Source organism: Cervus canadensis, chromosome 12 (assembly GCF_019320065.1).
Source record: "Cervus canadensis isolate Bull #8, Minnesota chromosome 12, ASM1932006v1, whole genome shotgun sequence".
Lineage (NCBI taxonomy): Eukaryota > Metazoa > Chordata > Mammalia > Artiodactyla > Cervidae > Cervus > Cervus canadensis.
In genome coordinates this window covers 29,222,902-29,245,675 of record NC_057397.1, presented here as the reverse complement: position 1 = coordinate 29,245,675, position 22,774 = coordinate 29,222,902, and the positions used below count along the sequence as shown (strand labels likewise).

Here is a 22,774-nt window from a genome sequence, read left to right as displayed (position 1 = left end):
TACAGCATACTAACACATATATATGGAATTTAGAAAGATGGTAACGATAACCCTATATGCAAAACAGAAAAAGAGACACAGAAATACAGAACAGACTTTTGAACTCTGTGGGAGAATGTGAGGGTGGGATATTTCAAAAGAACAGCATGTATACTATCTATGGTGAAACAGATCACCAGCCCAGGTGGGATGCATGAGACAAGTGCTCGGGCCTGGTGCACTGGGAAGACCCAGAGGAATCGGGTGGAGAGGGAGGTGGGAGGGGGGATTGGGATGGGGAATACGTGTAAATCTATGGCTGATTCATATCAATGTATGACAAAACCCACTGAAATGTTGTGAAGTAATTAGCCTCCAACTAATAAAAAAATAAATTAAAAAAAAAGAATGATATGCCAAGTGAAAAAACCAGTCACAACAGCCTGTATATTGGATGTTTTCATCTATATGATCTTCTAGAACTGGTGAAACTATAATGACCAGCAAAATAGCAGCTGGGATGCCAGAAGGAGATTACCTGCAATGGCACATGAGGATAGAAATACTTTATAGCTTTACTGTGGCCTGTAGCCACACAATGCTACATACCTGTCAAAACCTACTGAACCTTACAATTAAAAAAGGTAAATTTTTAAAAATCACACTATTTTTCATCCCTTCATTCATCTAATCTTCTGTGACTACATTTACTGTGTACATTCTAAGTCCTTTGTTCTACTGGGCCATGAGGTCTAAGCACCAGTAGGTAGACTTCAGACCTGGATTTTATGGGGTTTATGGAATCTGAAAGGGTAATCACAGCTGTGTAAACATTCAGCTAAATTGGTGTCCAGGAGATGTGGAGATAGTCTGGGAATTAGGGATTTGTGTAATAGCTTCAAGGCAAGAAATACATTTGGGGAAATGTAGTAGGCTATCTAAATCTATTATTATTACATTTGCCAGAATGATCTGTCAGGTCTAAGTTCATAACCCTCCCAATGAAAACATCCTGAAACAATTTATAAGATTTTTAGTACCAGATTTTTCACTCTCTGATGTTGTGCAAATAGATGAATCCTTTCATCAAGCAGTTGTTTCATTTTCTTCATGAGAAAACTGAGGCTCAAAGAAATTAAGTGCCCAGAGTTGGGACTGAACTGAAGTCCTTCCTTTTGATTTCATAGATCTTTCCTGAGCCCCAGGCCTTAGCACAATTTCTAACCAACTTGCTCGTCTATTTTCAGGCTTGAGGAATGTGCGGTGGAAAGTGGATATTCTAATCTTGCAACTACGAATAGCTATGATATGGTAAAAGCTTTCAGGGTCCCTGACAACTACAGCTTCGTGCTCTGGTGAAATATGTGAGCTGTGGTTCTTTACGAGGCAGAAATGGCAGAGATTTTTAATGTCAAAAACCCCATCTTCACAGCAAATGGCTCTCTGTGTGCGTGTGTGTGTGTATGTGTGTGGGGCTGGGGTCCTCTGACCCTGAGGCAGCTGCCAGGGTCCAGCTCGAGTGTCAGCCAGAGCAGCTGCCAAGTTAATCTACCAAGCAGGGAGACATTTCTCTGGATATCCCTGTTCCCATCAAGTGGTTTGGACAAATTTCTCCAACCACAGTCACTAAACCTCACTGGGAAGGGCGAAGGGGAATGTGGAGGGGCTTTCATTGTTGCTGCTCCTGCTTCTGGGAAAATCTAATTGCCACACATATTCCCAATAAAAATTCCAGTTGTCCTGGTGGGCATGGGGGTGGAACCTGTGCTAACCCTCAGGTGTAATTAGCATGTAAGCAGTGCAGATGAGGCTCATAGAGGCTGCTTTTCAAGCGCAGCCAACCTGATCACAGTGCCCTCCCCACTTATCATTGCTCTGTCTTCTGAGGTTGACTGGGGCATGGTGCAGTTTCTTAAAAAAATATTTAAAAATTAACACAGGAAGTAGATCAGATATAATTGCCACCAAACTCTTTGTGTTGTCTGAGTGTACAACAGGCAGGGTCTAGAAGGGTGCGAACTTTGAGGGTGATTTTGCAGCTAAAGATCAGCTAATGTATAGGACCTTTGCACAGTGTGACACAGGCCTGAATTCAAACCTTGCTGAGCAGTTAGTTTTCTTGGAGAACCAAGGTGGGGAAGGCAACAGTGTGCCTCTGATCTAACAAAGAGCAGAATCCCGGGTCACCACCCATGCAGAGAGCTGGCGTCCGGTTTTTGCCATCACCAGTTTCTAACACATAATCTGACTATGTCTTTGGTGAAGAGAGAATGTACATGCTATGGCATCAGAAATCACAGACAGCAAGAACAGGGTAGTTTTCACTGTGTGAATGTCCCTGAGGCAAGCACCAGGAAACATCTTCCTTCTTAAATGGATTGTGGTTCTTCTGATGGGGCTCAAGTGAGTTTACAGATTAGCAAGTGAGCCTGAGATGCTTCTGTCATTCTAAGGCCACCTTATTTCCCAGGATGGGTTAAGAGAGATAAGACCACCAGTGAATCAAGGAGATGTTCACGGAAAGACTAACAAAGTGTGAAATTGTAACAAGCTAACCTTGCATTGCATGCCTGGTCGCTCAGTCATATCTGACTCTTTGTGACCCCATGGACTGTAGCCAGCCAGGCTCCTCTGTCCAAGCAATTTTCCAGGCAAGAATACTGGAGCACGTCGCCATTTCCTACTCCACGGGAACTTTCCGATCCAGGGATTGAACCTGGGTCGCCTGCATTGCAAGCAGATTCTTTACCCTCTGAGCCACCAAGGAAGCCTTGTTTATCCCACAATATAATTAAATAAGAGCTGTAACCACCTTATATAGAGCCCATTTAAATATACCAATTTATATACCTTTATCTAAATTCCGCCAACTTCTATATCTTTAGTTTTCATAAGACCTTGCATTGGACAAACATCTAGTGAGTTGAGTTCTGAGGCACTGAAGGTGAATCAGGCCTGCAAAACCTTCACAGGGATGGGGAATCGGATGCTGTGTTGAGGTCTCTATTAATCTGTCCATACCCCCTTTCAGGCAGGGATCAAAGAGTGGTCCTCCATCATAAACAGGTGCCCTTCTCTGGGTGAAAGGCTCTTTCTCAAACACCAAATACTACCCAAGGTTCTTGGCAGTAGTGAAAGTCAATTCATCATACCCTCTACCTATAACCCCACCCCCCTGCCTCACCCTCACAACAGGCATGTGAATGACAGCATCCATGACATGGGCTCCAATGGACAGCAGACAAGAAGCATGACTTTCCCCCCGCAGCCTCAGAGAAGCATTACAAGGACATATGGCAACAAAGTCCCAAACCTGAACTCTCAGAATATAAACTGAACTCTTCAGACAATTATTCAGATCCACAGTTATTCAGGATATTCCAGTTATGCACGGACTTTTCTCTCCCTCCCCATTTGCCCCACTGAGCCCATGGCCAATAACTTCCTCCCACTGCTGTTCATCACAAATGACAGGTGGAGGAGTTATGCCCTTGAGCTGACAAAGACACTCAGAACATTCTATAATACACAGGTTATGGCTATTAGACACTGGGGTAGGTGCCATTCACACACAGTTATAGGCATGACAGGGACCTATGGGGAGCCTACTGCCATCGCTGAGTAGACAGCTAATGAGGCAGAAAGGAGCTATGAGGGGAGCTTCCAGAAGAGTCAGTGTCAACCCGGGAAAAGTCAGCGAGCCAGAAATAGCTGAGCCCTTTCAGCTCCAGTCACCCTGGATCACTTCTGAGCTACGGGCACAGGGAACTGGGTCTCAGGTCCAGCAGGGTCATTTACTCAAAAGTACGTGGGGTTTAAATCTTTAAATATGATTCATGAAGCTGATAACATTCAAAAGGTTACGAAAGGAGTAAGATGGTTAGTCCCTAAACCTCCTAACAGTCATCAAGAAAAGGCTTGACTATGAGACAACATACCAAAAATAGTATACTCTCTGTTGGCTTTATGACTTCTCTTTGGTTCTAATTTGTTACAGCCAGTAAATGAACATTGGCCCTCTGGCTCCTTATTCGTTCAGATCTCACTTGGCCGAAATGCCCCCTATGTGACTGCACCCAGGCTCCCCTCTCTCAGGAGAGACACTGTGGACTCTGAGGGTGCAGAGAGAACCAGAAGTCCCCTGGTCCACCTGCCCACCAAAGCAGTTACCTGCCCACCTGGGTACCTCTCTGGTGAGGCAGATAACATGCTGCTACTGAACTGATGGAAACCTGCATAGTCCTGTATGAGGCCTTTGCTGGTCATCCATCTAAGAGCACAGACTACTCACAGCATTCTGGACACCTTTGAAAAATGGCCTCCTCTAATGGCTGTTCTGCCTGGAGAATCCCATGGACAGAGGAGCCTGGTGGGCTACAGTCCATGGGGTCGCAAAAAGTCGGACAGGACTGAGTGACTAACACTTTCTATGGCTATTATGGAGGGTCCACTCCCACTGGATTACTGAATAATTGCCCAATGAGTCTTGTTCTGAGTCAGGATCCCCTTCCACGTAGGATTAGATGACGGAGTGATTCTCTTCAGGAAGGGGCCGTGAGGCCACGAGTAGTGCTTGGGAACTTGGTTCTTTTTAGATTGGCAGAGCCTCAGAATTGGGGGAGAAAGTCATCTCTGGGCCTACAGAAGAGAAACATTATGGAAGAGCTACATGAGATGTTAGTCAAGGGAAAAGAAAAGATTCCTACCCATTAAAGTAAAAATCAAGCATTGAATCTGACGCCAGATGTAGTGAAGTATAAGAAAAGCCACAAGTGCTAGGCAGATTCCTAACTCCTGTGAGAAAACAAGAAGAAAGCTTCACTGATATTATCACAAATAATATTTTCATCCTCATTCAGATGGATTTTTCATTTTCATTTCAATTGTGCTCCTATCTTGGGTTACTGTATTACTGTTTTTCTGCTTGACTCAATGTCCACTAAGTATGTAAGGAATCCCATAAACTTTCCAGAAATAAACTTCCCATCCATCTTTTAGAAAACTTTCTACTCCACTTTTTTTACAACCTAAAACAACCTTCAAAGGTTTCCTCACACCAAACATATCTTTTTTGTCATTTTTCATTCGTGAAAATAAATACATGGCACGAAAGCATGTCCATCTTTGAATTTTCCAAAAATCATTTCCATTTATTACCTCATGGAAATCGAGGTTCACTTGAGCAGATAGTTAAGATAGTAAGAATTTTATGATTTTTGAAAAAATGCTATTTGTTGTTGAAATCACCTGATGACCCAGGAGCACGGAACTCGAGCATATTTTTTCCGTTAGCCCCTGTCTGGGCAACACCCACACGTCATTTAAGAATACTCATGGGTAAAAAAAAAAAAAGAATACTCATGGGTATGGAGTAACCATGAACATTCTTCCTTGTGAAGAAATTGTAGAAGATTTCTTCTGTGGAATCTTTGAGCCATGCAAACATCTATCCCAGTGTTAGAAAAAAGAACTTCAAACTTGCATTTTGATAAGAAAAAAAAAAAAGAGGCATTAAATGGCCCTTAAAAAATTCCAAAGGAGGGAAGTCGATGTGCTTTTCTGCTTCCAGCAGCACATGCGTAGGAAGCACCAGTTTAATTAAGCCAAAACTATCTTTGTCCAGCCTTCACCAGCACACTCCCAAAACCAAAACCCAAGAATCAGAGGTTATTTTCCAGAGCCGACACAGAACTTGACTCAAACGTGCCTGCTGGGTGTTGGGAACGACACAGAAGCAAGTGATTAGTCTTTGGAAGCTAAAAGAGGACGCATAAAAGGCCCAACAAGGGCCAGTGGCCAGTGCAGAGGAGGACCAGGGACGCCAGCCAGTCACTGCAGACAAGCAGCTTTCACCTGCATGCCAAGGGGCCAGGCCCGCTTGCACTCCCGCCCCTGGGCAACCAGGTGTGGAGTCGCCACGCACGGGCAAAATGAAGTCAAATTGGTGTCTCTTTCACTTCATGTCAGGCTTAGAAAAACAAGCCAACTTGGGGTAGATGAGTTGTTCCCCTTATCCCCCAGGCCCCAGGTTCTGTCCGCCCCTTCAGAAGCCCTTCCTCTTTGCTGTCATCCCAGCGGGACCAGGCGGCGCAGGGAGCATTCAGACCCCAGAGCATTCATTGACACTAACCTGAGAAGTAGCTGCAGGTGAGCTAGCATCCTTACCACTCACTGCTGCCCTCTCCCTGGCTGCGGCTTCCGCCCCTTCAGCCTTCCGCGCACGCGCATCCTCGGAAGCTGAAGGCCCTACGCGCCCGAGACTTCCGCTCCCTGGGGCGGAAGGTGGGTTGGCGGTGGATTTCCGGGTCTGGCCTTTATACCAACTAGGGTAAAGCAAGGGATCCGCAGTGTCCGTTGCTGCTGGGACTGGAGTTTCAGACTCTGTGGTCTGCTGGGAGCCAGTGGGCACCACCTCCCCCTTCACAGGATGGGTAAATTCAAAAGCAAAAAAAGAGAAAAGCAGTGGATTTTAGTTCCCTTCAGGCTTGCAAAGGGATAGCTCTCTGTGTGTGGGCCCGATCTTTTGCGTGTTTCAGCTCAGCCCACCCTCCAAGGGCTCAGGGCAAGGAATGCAGCCAGCATTCTTGTCTCGGCATCTATTTGTGCCCGCTCTTCTTTCCTGGGCTTGTCTCACTAGACTGTGGCCTTGGTCAGGTAGAGAGCAGAGGCCTAGAACAAATTTTGCTTATAAAATAGCAGATAATGGAAGAACTATTGACCAGAATGGCAAACTATTGACCAGAATTAATTTTTTGTATTATACATGGGTCCCCCAAAACCTCTTTTCTCAAACCCCAAATTGAAATCTAGTTGATCAAACCCAGCTGTCATTTAATTATCATATCCCGTTCGATTTCAGTGCAATTGGTACACCCAGAATTTCAAGATTCTGGGAATTATAAATAGTCTTTTAGCTTAGTTTCCTATGGAGACAGAGCATAAGATATAATTCCATCTCTGAGTTCCCTCTTTGCAGTTTTGTTTCTATAGATAATTCCAATCCACTTTGAAACCCAGACTTTTATATATATATATATATATAAGTCTTCATTGCCCACAAACTCAACAGGTTGGGACCTGTCAAAGGTGTTGTGAAGTCAGTACAGAGGCTTGAGAACCAAATAGTGACATCTTAGAAAACATAAAGTCAGTCACAGGACAGCCACAGACAGTGTCTGGGATGAGCTAATTTCCTAAGAAATTTTTAAAAACAATTCTGTCAACACATCATTTCATCAAATGCCAGAGAAATAGGAAACCTCAGCTTCCTTTATTTGCCCATTGACCAAAAGCTATAGTTCTGTTTCAGGGTAAGCAACAGGGACAGAAACTAGCATGGTTTCTCTATTTAGTTTCTTTACTACCTACAGAAAATTCAAAGTTCTGAAAATAGAACCATTTTAATCTCTCAACCTATACCCTGTATCTATACTAAGAGTCAATGCCATGCTCTCATCTCTCTGAATTCACATGTTAAGACACACATACACAATTGCCATAGATTGCCTCAGACTTGAGGGTGGGAAAATTATGTGAAACTGAGTCTTGTCAACTGGTTATAACCACAATGACCCTGCTGAATGCCCTAGAAGACTTTCTCCCTGACACTGTGACGGCCCTAAAATCTTGTGTCCTCCATACACAAACGCCTGGCATAGTGTTTCCTTTCCTTGAGGTAGAATAAATTGTTTGAGCTGCTCAGCAAGGAGGCACACCTGCATGTCCTGCAAGAGGGAACTCAGAACTGAGTTACCTGTGTCACCGGGGCTTCCACAGCAGGTAGCAGCGCTGGAGGGGGGTCCGGAGAGGAAACTGGGGGTGCCTCAGGGGCAGCCTGGAGCTCCGAGGTCGGTGGAGAGGGCTCCATGCCTTTCTCTGGACTCTCATCTCCCCCTGACGACTCAGTCCGGAGGTCTTCCACCTCTTCCACATCTACTCCCTCTTCTTCACCTTCTCCTTCTCCCTCTTCTTCTTCGTCTTCATCCTCTGATAAGGTAATGCGGTTTCATACTGTTATAATTACCACTGCGGCCATGAGAAACATGACTGGCCAATATTTGTAGCTCAGATTAAGGTCAGGGCTATGGAAATCCTCTCCATCAGACACTCGACAGCAGCAGGGCGCTTGCACTTGCACTTAAATGTGGACGTGATGCTGTGCAAGTGGTCTCAGTCATCGCCATCCTGCCTGCTCCCCTCCCCAGTTCAAAGTGTGGTCCTCGCGACCACCGTGCACTATCCGCCTGACCCCCAGAGCCTGTTCCCATATCTCTCATGCTTTGTCACATCTGCCAGTTCCTGGAGGGCTGGGACTGTCACTTACTTTTTTCTGTCAAATTAAATGGAAAAGCACATCTCTACCTTATGTCAGAAGACACACAAAACCCTGGTCCTATTTAATTTCTCACCTCCTTTGTTCAGTGAAGGATGATTTTTGCCACAGATAACACTGTGACTCTTTGTAACCCACTGGTTTTTTTTTTTTTTTTGCCTGTCTTCAATGCAGTTTATTTTAAAATGAATTTTTTTGGAGTATAGCTGCTTTATAATGTTGTATTAGTTTCTGCTGTACCGCAAAGTGAATCAGCCATAAGTATATGTCTGTCCCCGCTTGTTTGGATTTCCTTCCCATTTAGGTCACCACAGAGTGCTGAGTTGAGTTCCCTGCTATACCGTAGGTTCTCAGCTAACCTGTCTTATACATAGTATCAGTAGAGTATGTATATCAACCCGAATTCTCCCAATTCATCCCACTCTAACCCACTGATTTTAATATTTCCTCAGGCAATATTAATGATAGACAATATTAAGTAATTTTTAAAGAAGATCCATCCTGAAGATTTACTTCTAAAGCTATATCTGTGGACACTGATATAAATCCATGTCTTTACAGTGGTCTAGCCAAGGAGCCTTATCATCTAACTGAGCTTCTCTTTTCAATGATCTCATCAGGATCAAATTCCAAGAGTGGGATTTCTGGGCCAGATGAGAGGGATGTGTTTATAACTCATTGAGTACATCTGATCACATAGACTCAGTTTTATTTCCAGGTGTGACTTACTCTATGACTCACTCACTTTTCTCGTCCTCTAGTATTTAAGTGAAAGTGCTAATGGTCCAGTATCTAAATCCAAGTGTCTTCCATGTTTTATTTTTATCTCATCCTTAACCTTACAGCTGATGACACTTTACATCATTATCATAATGGCTAACATGTTGTGTACGGTTGAAGTTGAGATATTGTCATCACCACCGATTATTAAATATTTGATGACCCAGAGTTAATGCCCTATAACAGAATGATAACAAGCACTGTGATAGGCAAAGCTAAATAAACACCATCCAAACTGTTTGATTCTGTCAAGAAATAGAGCTTCATGTTGGATTATGATCCTTGTGAAGTTGTCGACATCCATTCTGGAGATGATCCTGAATCCCCCTTTCCTCCCACCAAAACCTTCTGCCACTTTCACACACCTGCAGTTTTGGGCAAATGGTCACAAGAATAACAAACCTCTGTAAAAATCAATTTCACGTATTATTTTTTCTTCTCTATTGAGGTTGACTGTGAAGTGGTTCATGTTCTCATAATCGTGTTCTATTTTCTCCATCTGAAATGCCTTCGATGCTTCAGAAATTCTGCGAAAAGACAAGTTCCCACTTTCTGTCACTGTGTAAAGTTTGACAGCCTTGGGTAAAAATGAAAAAATACACTTTTTTTCACAAAATGAAAATTACTTACTTTTGTAGCAGGGTTTTGGCATTCTGTGGAAGCAAACAAAAGACAAGCCTACTTAAATTGTTTTCATCAAAGACATGTTGAGATTGAATTTTCTCCTTTGCTGGCTCTTGAACATCTCATAGCTTAGTTTTTAAATGCTGTAAATAACTACTGTTTTCTCTACCAGATCCCTCTTATATTTAAGCAATGCCATGGTCCCTTAAATATATGCTTGTGAAATAGTTTAAACAGATGGAGATATAAGCACATATATTTTAGTTGAGAAGATAAATCTAAGTGAGATGTACAGAAAATATTGAAAATTCAATGACAGTCCTTCTTTAGCACCCACCATCTTGGTTTGTTTCCTCTGGGGCTAGAGGGATACTTACCTGCAAAAACACTGCCATTTCAGGCTCATCCATGAACTGTATCCCTGATTCAACCAACTTTGACACGTTCTCCAAATGGTCAGAATACTTTTTGATGAGAGCACGGACGTGTTCCAGCTTCTCCTCTTGGGTTCGGGTGATGACTTGGGTCATTTCATTCTTCCTCTCCTCCAAGATGCCATACAGGTAATCAAACTTCTCACAGAGTTCCTGTTTCTGTTTTCTGCAGCATTCCTGTTAGTTGGGTTAGCTAATGTTAGGAAGTGTTCAAAGAGTGGAGAAATTACGTGGACATTTCAGGAGAAAAGAAACTTTACTTATGTAGGATAATTTTTTTTCTTTCCCCTTAGGCTATCCTTTCAGTATACATATCTACTGTGTTCATGTGTTGAAAATCCCATTTTTATCATACTTGCTGCTTAAGACTATCCCAAATCAATCAAACTGGCTAAGTGGATGGATGATTTTGTTTCCTTTTTGATGAGTCATGCAGCTTGCATGACTAGGGACTGAACCCAGGGCAGGGCAGTGAAAATGCTGAATCCTAACCACTAGACTGCCAGGAAATCCCCTGGATTGTTTTTCAATCCTGTGTTTTATAAGTGGAGAATTTCATAGACATGGTTTTAAATGTGGACAGGACTGAGTTTAAGTGTTGTAGTGGTAGTGGTTTATATAATAGCTTTGTATCTTGCTTTGGAATGAGTTTAAGTATGGTAGTGGTGGTGGTTTGGTTGCTCAGTTGTGTCCAACTCTTTGTGACCCCATGGACTGTAGTCCACCAGGCTCCTGGATTCTCCAGGTAAGAATATTGGAGTGGGTGGCCATGCTCTTCTCTAGGGGATCTTCCCGACCCAGAGATCAAACCCGTGTCTCCTGTATTATAGGCAGATTCTTTACCACTAAGCCACCTGAGAATCCCAGTCAGGTGGGATTCTCTTAGTCAAATAACTGACTAAGTATTCTCTTAGTCAGATAAAAATTAGATAGCTTATGTCTGCCATCTAACATTGAGTGGTTTAAATGGAACAACTACTTTATTTCTATATTATATTATTTCTGTTAATATCCTGCTATTATAAAAAATTTAAATAATTTTATTTATTTATTTTTGGCTGTGCTGGGTCTTTGTTGCTGTGCAGCCTTTTCTGTAGTTTTCTGTGGCAGGCAGGGGCCACTCTAGTTGCGGTGCATGGGTTTCTCATCATGGTGGGTTCTCTAGTCCTGGCTCCCGGGCTCTAGGTGCACGGGCTCAGTAGCTGTGGCTCATGGACTTAGTCGCTCCACAGCATGTGGAATCTTCCTGGACCAGGGATAGACCCGTGTCTCCTGCATTGACAAGTGGATTCTTTACCACTGAGACACTGGGGAAGCCCTTTAGTCTGCTTTTTAAAAATGATTTGTGGTATATTGACCTTTAATAAAATTACTGTCATTTTAACAGCAACTATCATTTGCTTATACTTTACAGTATCCAAAATGCTACCCCATGCACAGTGTATACTTTATTATTATTATATGACCATATATGGTGTAAAACACTCATAATATTGCCTAGCATACAGTAGGCATGATGTCAGTGTTTGTGAAATTTAGATTCCATTTTCCTTAATTTGAGTCGTTCAGTTGTAGAATTTTGAAGCTATGTGGACTATCAGAAGTGAGTACATGTGTGCTAAGTCGCTTCAGTTGTATCCAACTCTGTGTAACCCTATGGCCTGCAGGCTGCCAGGCTCCTCTGTCCATGGGGTTCTCCAGGCAAGGATACTGGAGTGAGTCACCATGCCCTCCTCCAGGGGAATCTTCCTGACCCAGGGATCAAACCCACACCTCATGTCTACCTGCATTGGCAGGTGGGTTCTTTCCCACTAGCACCCCCTGGGAAGCCCAGACTCTCAGAAGTAACCTGCTCCAAACCAATCATTTCACTCATGGGGAAACTGAGACCTAGCAGAGTTGAGTCACTTTCTCAAGTCATTTGCCATTTAGCATTGGTGCCTCACATGTAGCCAAGGTTTCTGAACTCTTGGGTCCTTGCTACCCCAACCAAATAGCTGTGATTTGCTTTAATTTGAAAAAAATGTATGTGAACCACTTATGAACTAAATATATGCCTCTTCACAAAGCTACCACGCTGAAAGCTGAAAGTAGGCTTTTACAGGCAAAAAACTCAAATTGTTTCAGAAGCATATTCATTATAATTCTTTTAACAAGATTCCCTAAGTGCTTACTAGGTATCAGGCATTGTAAGATCAAAAAACTTGTCATACTTTCCCAGTGTTCAGGTGGATGGGAGGAAAATTATTGTATTTTCTACTTTCTAAGAGGGAAACCTCACTTCTGTTTTTTTTTTCTTTTCCTCTTGATGAATGTGCCTTTATATAGTTCTATGTAAAATATGTAAGAGTTAGACAACTTTGTTTCTGAAATGGGAAAAACACATGCTTATTTTTTGGAATTATGAAATTGATACTTACAAAATTTTAGAAATCCACTTAAGATGTTCAGGTTAACCTAATGTCATATTCAAATGAGAAATAGAAATACTCTATGAAGTTGAAATTCTATTTTTTACATATATTCTGAGGTAGAAGCAACACATGAGATATTAGCATGGTCAACCCTCCATCTTTCTGGGCTATGAGACTTTCAAAGTGCTGTGAAAGTCAGTGAACACCAAACACTTCAGTTTATCAACTTGCCCCCTGAGGCAATTAGGGAACAGGTATATATGCTATGGAAACAACAACAACAAAAAACCACTCTCAGAGGCCACCTTGCTACTGATAGTCATTACTCTGATGTCATATCCACTGTGCCTTTGTAAAAGTGGACCTGGAATGCTTTCAACAGAGTCTTTCTAGCAACCTAAAAATGGAATGGAAAACATGTGAACCTCTGCATTATCAAAATGTTGGCAGACAGCACACTTTAAAGGACAGCTGTTACCTGCAAAAGCTTGATAGCAACCATGTTTATCTCTCCTTCACACACACAAAAAAAGTCCCCATCTCAAACATTTCTCCTTGTTTTTGTCATAGCTTTTTGTTTATTTGAGGAAAAAGACATGTATCTTTAAGCCCAGTTCCAGGCTGGGTACCTCCCCTACTTTTCTGTGCACTAACTGAATCAAGACATATACTTTCTGAACTTTCACATTTACTTTTTCAAATATTCTGGACTTTCCTGGTGGCTCAGATGGTAAAGAATCTGCCTGCAATGTGAGAGACCCAGGTTCGATCCCTGGGTCAGGAAGATGCCCTGGAGAAAGGGATGGCTACACACTCCAATATTCTTGCCTGAAGAATTCTATGGACAGAGGAGCCTGGTGGAGGAGTCCATGGGGTCACATAAAGTCTGACACAACTGGGCAACTAACACTTTCACTTTTTCAAATATGATGGCTGTGGTTCTTATGAGTATAGTGTAGTGTGGTATGGTGTGTGTGTGTGTGTGTGCGTGCGCATGTACGCCCACACACGTGTTTCTGCATGAGTCTGTTTAACAATTGAAGTAACTTCCATTATAAATACACTAGGTATTGGCCTCCAAGCATATTCTGATGCAAAGCCTCTGACTGCAACTTGACCTTCCTCTTGGCTCTGCCAGAGACAGTAACATTTATAATTCTTTATATAGAAGAACAAATTAAAGATGTCTGTAATACCTTAATGAAAGTAAAAATTCATCCCAGGACTTCCTTGGTGGTCCAGTGGTTAAGACTCTGTGCTTCCACTGCTTTGGGCACAGGTTTGATCCCTGGTCTGGGAACTAAGATCTCACATGCAACGTGGGGCAGCCACACACACACACAAAAATCCATCCCGTCTCTAGAGAGAAGTCAGTATGGGTAAAATATACCAAAAAGGGGTGAGGATATAAAGGGAAGACTGTTTTGCTCACATGGAAATGGTAAAATGATAGGTAGACTGTTTCTAACCAATGCCATAACATCTAGATGAAAAGAAAAAAAAATTAAGTAGTCATTTGGTTGCTTCTTTAGAAGCGAGTAGGTAACCTACAATATTTATCTTAAAAACATTGTTTAGATGTTGCCTTTATAGAAATGTTAAAATTGACAGGCTCTAATTTTTAGCCATTCTTATATTTTAGTGGAAATAAGAAAAAATAAGATGTGTGACTGCAAAGGGGTGCTTTTTCATGGGAAAAAAATCAACAATAGATGATCATATACTAAAGAGTAGGTAGATAGCCTGCCAATCAAAGCAGCATTATTAGGTTTTATCATTAACTTTTCATTCACTCAGTCAGTTCAGTTCAGCTGCTCAGTTGTGTCTGATTCTTTGCGACCTCATGGACTGCAGCATGCCAGGCCTCCCTGTCCATCACCAACTCCCGGAGTTTACTCAAACTGATGTCCATTGAGTCAGTGATGCCATCTAACCGTCTCATCCTCTGTCGTCCCCTTCTCCTCCCATCTTCAATCTTTCCCAGCATCAGGGTCTTTTCCAGTGAATCAGTTCTTTGCATCAGCTGGCCAAAGTATTGGAGTTTCAGCTTTAGCATCAGTCCTTCCAATGAATATTTAGGACTGATTACCTTTAGGATGGACTTGCAGTCCAAGGGACTCTCAAGAGTCTTCTACAACACTACAGTTCAAAAGCATCAATTCTTCAGCATTCAGCTTTCTTTATAGTCCAACTTTCACATCCATACATGACTACTGGAAAATTTACTGAAGATTTACTGAGCCCAGCCCTGCCCATCAGAACAAGACCCAGTTTCCCCTTATTCAGTCTCTCCCCATCAGGAAGCTTCCATAGTCTCTTATCCTTATTCATCAGAGGGCAGACAGACTGAAAACCACAATCACAGAAAACTAACCAATCTGATCACATGGACCACAGCCTTATCTAACTCAATGAAACTATGAGCCATGCCGTGTAGGGCCATCCAAGACAAACGGGTCATGGTGGAGAGTTCTGACAAAACGTGGTCCACTGGAGAAGGGAATGGCAAACAACTTCATTATTCTTACCTTGAGAGTCCCGTGAAAAGTATGAAAAGGCAAAAAGTTAGGACACTGAAAGATGACCCCAGGTTGGTAGGTGCCCAAGATGCTACCAGAGATCAGTGGAGAAATAACTCCAGAAAGAATGAAGAGACGGAGCCAAGGCAAAAACAACACCCAGTTGTGGATATGACTGGTGATGGAAGTAAACTCTGATGCTGTAAAGAGCAATGTTGCATAGGAACCTGGAATGTTAGGTCCATGAATCAAGGCAAATTGGAAGTGGTCAAACAGGAGATGGCAAGAGTGAACACTGACATTTTGGGACTCAGAGAACTAAAATGGACTGGAATGGGTGAATTTAACCCAGATGACCATTATATCTACTGCTGTGGGCAAGAATCCCTTAGAAGAATTGGAGTAGCCATCATAGTCAACAAGAGAGTCCGAAATGCAGTACCTGATGCACTCAAAAATGACAGAATGATCTCTGTTTGTTTCCAAGGCAAACCATTCAATATCACAGTAATCCAAGTCTATGCCCCAACCAGTAATACTGAAGAAGCTGAAGTTGAACAGTTCTATGAAGACCTACAATACCTTCTAGAACTAACACCCAAAAAAGATGTCCTTTTCATCATAGGGGACTGGAGTGCAAAAGTAGGAAGTCAGAAATACCTGGAGTAAGAGGCAAATTTGCTCTTGGAGTACAGAATGAAGCAGGGCAAAGGCTAATAGAGTTTTGCCATGAGAATGCACTGGTCATAGCAGACACCCTCTTCCAACAACAACAAGAGAAGACTCTACACATGGACATCACCAGATGGTCAATACCAAAATCAGTCTTTGTAGCCAAAGATGGAGAAGCTCTATACAGTCAGCAAAAACAAGACCAGGAGCTGATTGTAGCTGAGATCATGAACTCCTTATTGCCAAATTCAGACTGAAATTGAAGAAAGTAGGGAAAGCCACTAGACCATTCAAGTATGACCTAAATCAAATCCCTTGCAATTATACAGTGGAAGTGAGAAATAGAGTCAAGGGATTAGATCTGATAGACAGAGTGCCTAAAGAACTATGGATGGAGTTTGTGACACTGTACAGGAGATAGGGATCAAGACCATCCCCAAGAACAGGAAATGCAAAAAGGCAAAATGGTTGTCTGAGGGGGCCTTAAAAACTTTTCATTGGCTCACCCTTTCCCCTGGCACTTATTCCTCTCTGAAAACAATCTTATTTGTCTTACTGTCTAAACTCCTCCTCTGGAATAAACTCTTCTTGAGAGCAGGAACATTTTTTTCTGTTTATCTCATCACTATTTCAAAGCATTATGTGTCAGAATATGGTATATAATGTACATGTGAGGAACACAGTCTGAACAACTAGATGAATGAAATATGACTTGTATTTAGGAATCCTCAGCCCTCACTCACAAGTTTCTATCAATAACTGTGTTCTCTTCCAAAGGCATGTATTTAAGTGGATGCTCAAAACCTCTTCTTCATTCAACACTCAAAAGAAAACAGCAAAAAATAGCTAGGAAAAAAAATAGCTAGGCAATTTCGGGGACAACATTTAACTCACGACAGGTTTTTTTTTTTTTTTTTTTATCTGTACAGTAAGAGACAGGCTTAGATGATTGCTAAGGTCCCTTCTGACTCTGCAGTTCCAAAGGCTCTACAACTTTAGGTAAATGTGGAGATCTTTGGAGTCTTCAGACTGTGAAGTGCCTCTTTATACATAAAACACTTTTTTCTACGTGGGGCAAGTTTCAGAATGATCATCAACAGCACTGAAATGTGAATTATACATTCTAGCCCAGTGATGTCAGTCCCAGCTTGGGACTGTGCCATGGCCATGACAGGAAAGCCTAAGACAATTGTGTCTACTGCTCTTGCCGTGTAAGGCGCATGACTCTGTGACCAAAATAGAGCTGAAGATAAGCTCTGAGCCCACCACTTGTCGCTGAGCAACTGTGACTCGACCCAGCCCATTCATATCTCCACCACATTCCTCAACTTTCCAGACACCTTTGCTCAAAACAGCGGCTCTGGGTCTGGAGGGGTCCACCTAGCCTCATTTGACATACAGTACCTCCAAATTACCTTCATTAAGCCAAACAGGGTTTCATTCTTTCTCCCCTCGACACCTGCCCCAAATCAGACAGTAGGTTAATCATGCTCAAGAAAAAAACTATAGTAAAGTAGGATGATTCTCCTGAAGAATTCAAGGCCAACCCCTCATTGGTAAAACCCAATTCTAGTCATGAACACATGAGAGAAGCCCCATGAATTCAAACTATAGGATGATAACCCTGGTCTCTGACAGGCTTCCCTAGAAAAGGGGCAGACAAATTAGAAAACCACCACCTCCCAAGGGACATAGGCTGGTGTTTAGCCTCTCCCCCACCAGCTCAGCACCTCTGTGCAGCATTAGCAAAAGAACTCTGTTCAATAGCCAGGGGTCTCAGGACTCCCAAACTTAGACTCTTTCCCACCACATGATGTTGCCACCCACTTCATGTTGGAAGAATAATTATGCTATAACTTAAGGGGTTCCTGGCATTAGAGGTTTTCTGGGCTAGTCCAAATCATTTATAAGATCGTTGAGAAACCCTCCAGTGGCTGAGGGTCAGGTGTACCAGCCCTGACTTGAGCCCCTCGAGTCACTGAAACCACAAGACCGGCTCAAGGCCAGCCAAGCAGCTGTTTCACTCACTCCAGTCTGCTGTGAAGAGTTGGCACCTTTCCTGGAAGGGGCCCAGCCTCCCTCTGTCACCAGTATTTCAAGTTATCAGAAAGCCCCAAAGTGTAGAGTTAATACCTACTTCCATTCATTTTCAGTTTTTCCCACTGCAGGGAGTTGCTTCACCCTGCCATCATAATTGGTCAAGATCTTGAAGCCTTACTCTAACACCACTTAAAAGATGCTCCAGTAGCTCACATGATTATTAGCATCATTAGGTGAAGTGTGCTCTTTCCACGCAGGGTGTGAGAACAATACAAGGTAACACTTTGGGAGCCCCCAGCATGTGCCTCTTACCCCACTTAGTGATCACAGCAACACTATAAGGAGTTTATTGACCCTCCTGTACCACTGAAGCAGGTGAGGGACAGGAAGCAGAAGTAACTTGCCCAAGGTTATATCATTAAGTGGCACAGCTAAAATTCACACCTCTGAAATATGTTCTTTAAGCATCTGTTAGGCTGCTTTAAAAATTCTGGCCTGCTTATTAAAATGATTGTTATTATATTTATTACTTCATATTTGTAGCTGCATGGACAATGTCTCAAAGCTGTTCAGGTAAAACTACTGTTTTGGAGGGACTTCTCTGGCAGTCCAGTGGATAAGACTCTGTACTGCCAATGAAGTGGACATGGGTTCAGTCCCTGGTCAGGAAACTAAGATCCTACATGCTTGTGTGCTATGGCCAAAAAAAGGAGAAAAAAAAATCACTGTTTTGGAAATATAACGGATTTCTTGTCATTGCAAAATCATTGGAGGATTTTATTAAAGGTGGTGGTTTTCAGATACTGGAAAAGCTCAAGATCAAATATTTTTAGCTGTTTCCCCTAGATGGGCATTCACACGGAACAAGATTATTTCTAGCCTGGCTGCCTGGGGAAGGCTAGTGCAAATAGCCTGCTCTCTTGGTTTCCCGGTGACCTTTCAGTAGTCATGTATGGATGTGACAGTTGGACCATAAAGAAGGCCAAGCGCCAAAGAATTGATGCTTTCAAATTGTGGTGCTGGAGAAGACTGTTGAGAGTCCCTTGGACAGCAAGGAGATCAAACCAATCAATCCTAAATGAAATCAACCCTGAATATCCATTGGAAGGACTGATGCTGCTGCTGAAGCTCCAATACTATGGCCACCTGATGCGAAGAGCTGACTTATTAAAAAAGACCCTGATGCTGGGAAAGATTGAGGGTAAGAGGAGAAAGGCACAACAGAGGACAAGATGGTTGGATGGCATCATCAAATCAGTGGACATGAGTTTCAGCAAACTCCGGGATATGGTGAAGGACAGGAAGCCTGGTGTGTTGCAGTCCATGGGGTCAAAAAGAGTGGGACAAAACTGAGCACCAAAGAACAACAGGAGGGTTGCCTTTTGTAAAGACAAGAGGGAAGGAACATTTTCCAGGAATGAGGAATGAAAGTCAAGCACATGTTTCTAGAAGCAGAGAGCTCCTGAGGCAGTGCAATTCTTGACCCCCACCAGCAGCCCCCTCCCTGTCCCAGTCCGTCCCAGAAGAGCTCCAGGTCTAGAGAGGTAAATGCAGCTTTAGATCATGCTGGGCTCGTCTAGAACAGCCCAGAAGGCCCTCCAACAACCTGCCATCGCAAGCTCTGAGAATGTCTCAGAGTCAGGAGGACTAAGAAGACCACGGTTCCTTCATCTACCTTTAGCCCACAGCAAAAAGGGAGTGCCACTCCCCACGACGCAGTTCAGACTGCCCTTCACGACCGCAGTCCATCTCAAAGCCACTCCCGTCGCCACTCAAGCTCACATCAGTGGCACATATGATTTGTAAAGCCTAACAAGAATCCCGAGTGGGTCTGACTCTAAGCTCAGCATCTCAGGGGCTGGTCCTAGGCTGGGTGCTTGCCCAGCCTAACCCTGCAAGACATTATATGATTAGGGACAATCATATAAATTAGACATCACAAGGAACGGGCTACACTCAAAGGGCAGGTGTCAGGGCCCCACAGGGAGAGGGTGTGTAATTAGGGAAGGATGGTGCCCACCCCTAGGGCTGCTCTAGTTCCGTCCCTGTGTGCTCTTCATCAATCAGAAAAGAGAATGCTTCAACAACAGCACCTCACCCTTTGGCTGGGAGCCACGCACGGCTTCTCAGAAGATGTTTCCAGGCAGGTGGTGAACGGAACCAGAAAGAGAAACAACTAAACCAGGAAGGACAGGAGAAAGAGACACTCTGGGACCCCGGCCCTGGTACAGAATTTACCTGCTTGACAGGGGAGACCCTCATGTGCTTCACTATGTGCTGCCCTGCTGGTGGGCCTGGGAGGTGGTCCTGGCTCTGCAGACTGTCACCTTAGTGATTCCAGGTACATGGTAGGGCCGTCTGTAACTGTCTCAGCACTCAAGGCCTCTTCATATGCAGGATATTTGCATCAGTTCAGTCAGTTCAGTCATGTCTAACTCTTTGTGACCCCATGGACTGCAGCATGCCAGGCTTCCCCATCCATCACCAACTCCCAGACCTTACTCAAACTCATGTCCATCAAGTCAGTGATGCCATCCAACCATCTCATCCTCTGTCGTCCCCTTCTCCTCCTGCCTACAATCTTTCCCAGCATCAGAATCTTTCCCAGTGAGTCAGTTCTTCACATCAGGTGGCCAAAGTACTGGTGCTTCAGCATCAGTACTTCCAATGCATATTCAGGACTGATTTCCTTTAGAATGGACTGCTTGGATCTCCTTGCTGTCCAAGGGACTCTCAAGAGTCTTCTCTAACACCACAGCTCAAAAACATCAATTCTTTGGCACTCAGTTTTCTTTATGGTCCAACTCTCACATCCATACATGACTACTGGAAAAACCATAGCTTTGACTAGATGGACCTTTGTCGGCAAAGTAATGTCTCTGCTTTTTAATATGCTGTCTAGGTTGGTCATAGCTTTTCTTCCAAGGAGCAAGTGTCTTTTAATTTCATGGCTGCAGACACCATCTGCAGTGATTTTGGAGCCCAGGTAGGAATCATAAAGTCCAAGATCTCCTGGGGCTCTGAGCCAACCCCTACATTTCCAAGTGAGCCACTTAAACTGATCTGAAAGAAGTGTGCTTATCTGAGCCATATTCATTCATGTATTCTTTTTCCCCTTACTCTACTGGTTATTTTAAAAATCTCAGGCTCATTTTAGAAACATGAGAAGTACAGGAATATGTAAGGGAGGACTTGAAAATCACTTGTAGTCCCACTGTTTACTACTCTTAGACTTCAGGTTTCTGGCATTTTCCCCCCTCTGATTGTATCTGGAGTTATTTATGAATACAGACATTCTGCCCTGTTTATATACCACTTTTTCATCTTAAGTTAAAATTCCAGAAGTGAATTAAACAAATAAAAGGGATGGACACTTTTAAACCTCCAATTCCCTGGTGGTTCAGAAGGTACAGAATCCACCTGCAATGCAGGAGACCTGGGTTCGATCCCTGGGTTGGGGAGATCGCCTGGAGAAGGGAATAGCAACCCCCTCCAGTACCCTTGCCTGGAGAACTCCATGGACAGAGGAGCCTGGCGGGCTACAGTCCACGGGGGTGCAAAGAGTCGGACATGACTGAGTGACTTAACACACACACATACCAATTTGCAGACTCATTTTGAAGCCTGGAGGGGGACGATGACACACGTTCCTCCAGGGAACTGTGAAAATACTTGTAAAAGGGTGTCTATTCACCCAATATTTTTGTTAGGAATAAGAGGGGTGATAATGCTGACCTTCACTGCCAGAAAGTTCATCCTGATATTGACACTAACTCCTTCCTGTGGGCAGAGCTCCAAACCTGTTCCTTCTCATCTTGTTCGCAATGAAAGAAAAACCAGCTGCTTCCTTCTGTGCCACTAACCAGCCTCCAGGAAGAAAACCTGCTGTCACATCTCTTCTCGTCCTCAGTGTCCTCTGATGCTGTCTAAATGGTGCTAAGACCTTTGCACTTTCTCAACGGCAGTGCAACACCCAGGGCTTTTCTTGTTTTTGTTTTCCAGCCTCAACATCCAGACAGAGAGCCCATTCCCCTGATGGAGGTCTCTGATGAAGGTCTGAGTAGAGACCTTCTCTATATAGAGATGAACTCTCTGTATAGAGATGAACTCACTGCCCACAAGCAACACACTCCTATTTATACACTCAAGACTCAGGGTGGTACCACACCAAGTGCTGATTCATGGCCTAATGACAAAATTTTATTTGGCCTTGTCTGTGAATAAGGGAAAAGGAAAAAAAAAAAAAAAAGTTTGTCCATTTCAAAATCTCTTTGAGCTCTTCACCAAGAGGAAACTTTCCTTCTAAAAACCAGTTCCAAATCCATCATGAGTCTTTTCAGGAATATGAATATGGAGAAGAGAGGATACTGACTTCAATGATATGTAAATCTAAAATGAGATGATGTCCTGAAGTCACCTAGGAACAGGCCTTTACCTTTTGATAGAATTCACCTTTCAAGCAATAAAATGGTCAGATTAGGGTATTTATCAGGCACTCTCCATATGCCAGGCACTGTGCTAAGCATTATGCTTATGCTTATTTGACTGCTCATGGTTAAACTCTATAAAATGGATACTTTGCTCTATTTTCCCAGGAGAAAACTGAAGGAATGAATGTAAATGTGAATAGATCTTAAAGCATAATGCTTAATTAAAAAAATATTAAGCAGAATGAGAAGTATGACACCATACCATTTATAAAATTAAAAGACATGCATATAGCAATACACATTTTGTAAGAATACAGGTAAATGGAACACTGGGCTTCACTGCTGGCTCAGCAGTAAAGAATCTGTCTGCCAATGCAGGAGACGCAGGTTCAGTACCTGGGTCAGGAGGATTCCCTGGAGAAGGAAACGGTAACCCACTCCAGCATTCTTGCCTGGGAAATCCCATGGACAGAGAAGCCCGGCAGGCTACACAGTCAGTGGGGTTGCAAACATCAGATACGACTTAGAGACTAAACAACGTCACCATGCA

General features: G+C 43.2%; 1 protein-coding gene across 5 annotated transcripts in view; it reads right to left on the bottom strand.

The window, feature by feature from the left end:
• TRIM55 (tripartite motif containing 55) overlaps positions 1–22,774 on the bottom strand; it is a 59,170-nt gene that overhangs the window by 12,612 nt on the left and 23,784 nt on the right. The window contains exons 6-12 of one of the 5 annotated variants that reach the window (XM_043483824.1): positions 10,093–10,326; positions 9,722–9,744; positions 9,494–9,618; positions 7,733–7,965; positions 6,110–6,397; positions 4,686–4,773; positions 292–2,704 (exon numbers count right to left, since the gene is read on the bottom strand). In XM_043483824.1, coding sequence (XP_043339759.1) covers positions 2,562–2,704; positions 4,686–4,773; positions 6,110–6,397; positions 7,733–7,965; positions 9,494–9,618; positions 9,722–9,744; positions 10,093–10,326 — 1,134 coding nt within the window. In that variant the 3' untranslated portion in view covers positions 292–2,561. Of the gene's footprint in view, positions 1–291; positions 4,618–4,685; positions 4,774–6,109; positions 6,398–7,732; positions 7,966–9,493; positions 9,619–9,721; positions 9,745–10,092; positions 10,327–22,774 lie in introns of those variants that run through there. The other 4 variants (XM_043483826.1, XM_043483827.1, XM_043483825.1 and 1 more) reach the window with 4 other exon arrangements.